Here is a 2,842-nt window from a genome sequence, read left to right on the forward strand (position 1 = left end):
GGCGCTTGCCGGGCCCGTAAGCACACACATATAAACACACACACACACACACACACACACACACACACACACGCACCCCGGGCCACTTCCCCTCTCAGAGAGTAGCATGGTGTGGGGCCTCCAACTTTGGGACCCACTGGTGATAGTGGCAACAGAACAGAAATGACGACTTGGGGAGGGGGGTCCAGGGAAGGCCCCAGACACTAGCCCTTTTAGGACAGGGCTGTACCCAGTCTTCTGGGGTCACCTTTTGGCCCTTCCTGCCTTCCTTCACCCACACTTCTTTTCTGCGCCTTCTCTCCCTGCCTCTTCTTTCTCCCTTCTCCTCTCCTCTCTCTTTCCTAACTTTCCTTCCTTTCTCCCTGCTCTCTTCCCATTGCCCATTTGGTTGGAAACACTCCTGGGCCGAAGTCTCCCTGCCTCCCTCCCGCCCCGCTCTTCTCAGTCTGCCAGCCTGGTCTCCCTCAGGCCCAGCAGCCGCCACCAGCTCAGCTGCCTTCTCACCTGAGGGCACGGTGCTGCGGTCGCAGTGGCCGTCCTTCAGAAGCCGGTCCCGGATCTCCCAGCTGAACATGCCCGGGTTTTCCCTCTTGTACTCCTCGATCTTTTTCTCCACATCCGGAGTGGCCACCTGCTTCAGAGGTGGAGGTGGGAAAGGAGTGGAAAAATGGGGTGGGGGAGGGAGATACTTTTAATATCGACCTCCCAAGAGTCCCAGGCCAGGCTGCTCAGGACACTGTGCCCTTCTGAGACTGGCTTTACCCCTTCTGAAAAGCCTATTCCTGACTCCCAGAAAGGCAGGGTGGGGTGGGTGCGCAGGGAGAGGTAGTGGAAGAAAACCTAATTAGGACCCTCGGGTCCCTGCTTAGTATCTCAGGTATGACTGGGATATTTCCCCTGGGTGGAGGTGATGGCAGGACTTTGGGACAGATTTTCAGGACAGCCCAGGGATGGCTCACTGGCCTCGCACTCTTGGACAACCTAGACCTCAGTTACACCCACCCCTGAGAAATCCAGAGAATGAAAAATAGTGGGAGTATGCCTAGGGATAGGGGGTGTTCCCCCACCATACTTTCCAGAGGAAGCAGATAGACAACCAGTGCAACGGAGGGGATGGAGAGGGGCCACAGCCAGGAACCTCACGGGACAGGACAGCCGCCAGCCTCGGTGGCAAAGACACTCACTCTGGGCTTGCTGCCGCCGATGGCCCCAGGCCGGATGGACCCTGTCTCCTGGTAGCGGCAGGGGGTCTTGGAGCAGTCGCGCTGGGGGGCCAGAAGCGGGGGGCCGTGGTGGGCCATCTCTACTATCTTGTGGCGGATGTGGTTAGGCAGGGGTCTCCCGTTGATGAAGACCCCGCCAAGCTGATTGACCCGGCCTTGGCCAAGCGGGGTGGACACTGGAGAAGGAGGGGAGAGGAGGAAGGAGAGAGGCAGAGGGTGAGGATGGGAGGGAACTCCAGTCCTGTTTGAGCCCCAAGACCCCTGACAGTGGATGGCAAGTCCTTACATTTGGAGCTTCAACAGAGATCTCTCTGAGAGAGAGGCCATGTCTGCAAGGGTCCCCCAGATGCTATGTCCCTTAACTCCTACCACACTCGGAGGACTGAGGATACACCTGGGGACTCTGAATGCCCCTGAGAGGGGGAGGGAGAGACAGAACCAGAGAGCAGACCACAAGGCTGATGGCATCTCGGGGACCTTGGGACCAATGGCTGTCTGTCTCTCGGGCCAGAGCTTACTCCGCAGCTGTCCTTGCCTCCCAGAGAGGCCAGTAGCCAGTGAGATGGGCCACCCGGTCAGTTCCATGCTCCCAGTGACCACTATTGATCCATCTGCTGGGGTGAGGAAGGTCGGTTTGTACCTTTGACTTGAGCAGCAGAGCTGCCCCACCTAGGGTGGAAGCCTAGGGGCCAGGGGCAGAATGCCGTTGTCCTTTGCCTCGGGAGGCATCTGGCTATCCTTTAGGGGACTTCCCTTGCTCCCAACCGCTCTCCAAGTGTTAATTTCGTTTGGGGACAATTTAGGGACACACTACAGTGTCAGCAAGATCCTACATCAAATACCTCACTCGGTCTCAGAAATCCAAGAACTGTCCCTGCAGGGCCTGAGAAGCTGGTATGCAGATGGGCCAGTCCCGGGAGTGGGTGACTTTGGGAACCAGGGAGACAGGCACCAGGCGTCTTGCCTGGGAGCGGAGAACACGGGGGTCGCCTTAATGCAAAGTCTACACAATTTCCTCACAGAAGGTTGGGGGGACACCGGGTGCACTAATCCGGCCTCTATCCCCCCAATTTAGGGACTCGGCAGCTGCGGAGATCTGGAAGATTAGGACGATTTCACAGCCGCCCGAGTGGAAGGGAGGAGGCGAGAAAGCCTCCGCTGCTGAGCTGTTCTTACCGCCCCCTCCTGCGCTCTCCCGGTCTCCCCACCTCTCTTTGTAAAAGTAGGTGTCTGAAGCCACCCTCGGATTTAATCAGAAATCGTGCGTCGCCAAGTCAGAGTCACTCGGTCTCCGTGGCGGGATATGCCATTAGCGCTCGAGAGCTCTCGAGCGTCCAACTTTATATTCAAGAGCCTCTTTAGCGACCGGCACTCGGCTCTCCTCAGTATTCTGCGTCATGTTGGGCAAATATTGTCCTAATCCGCCGCGCGGCCGCAGCCGCCTGTTTTACTTGCATTCGCTACAGGAGAGTGCTCCGGCAAATCCCCGGGCTGGTGCGCTCTCCCGCCTGCGTGGCTGCTCGCGCGCACTTGATCACGGAGCGGCTCTCTTCGCCTCTAATTCAGGGACCCGGCTCCATCTCGCAGCCCGAGGGGCCCCCCCCCACACACCCACGACT

General features: G+C 58.5%; 1 protein-coding gene across 1 annotated transcript in view; it reads right to left on the minus strand.

Annotated features, from left to right (window-relative positions):
• PAX7 (paired box 7) overlaps positions 1-2,842 on the minus strand; it is a gene marked incomplete at its 5' end in the record, with an annotated part of 111,347 nt that overhangs the window by 106,429 nt on the left and 2,076 nt on the right. Inside the window, 2 exons of the mRNA XM_027770669.1 lie at positions 505-634; positions 1,185-1,399. Of these exons, the coding sequence (XP_027626470.1) occupies positions 505-634; positions 1,185-1,399 (345 nt within the window). The remainder of the gene's footprint in view (positions 1-504; positions 635-1,184; positions 1,400-2,842) is intronic.

This window comes from Tupaia chinensis, unplaced genomic scaffold, assembly GCF_000334495.1.
Source record: "Tupaia chinensis unplaced genomic scaffold, TupChi_1.0 Scaffold000146_1, whole genome shotgun sequence".
NCBI lineage: Eukaryota > Metazoa > Chordata > Mammalia > Scandentia > Tupaiidae > Tupaia > Tupaia belangeri.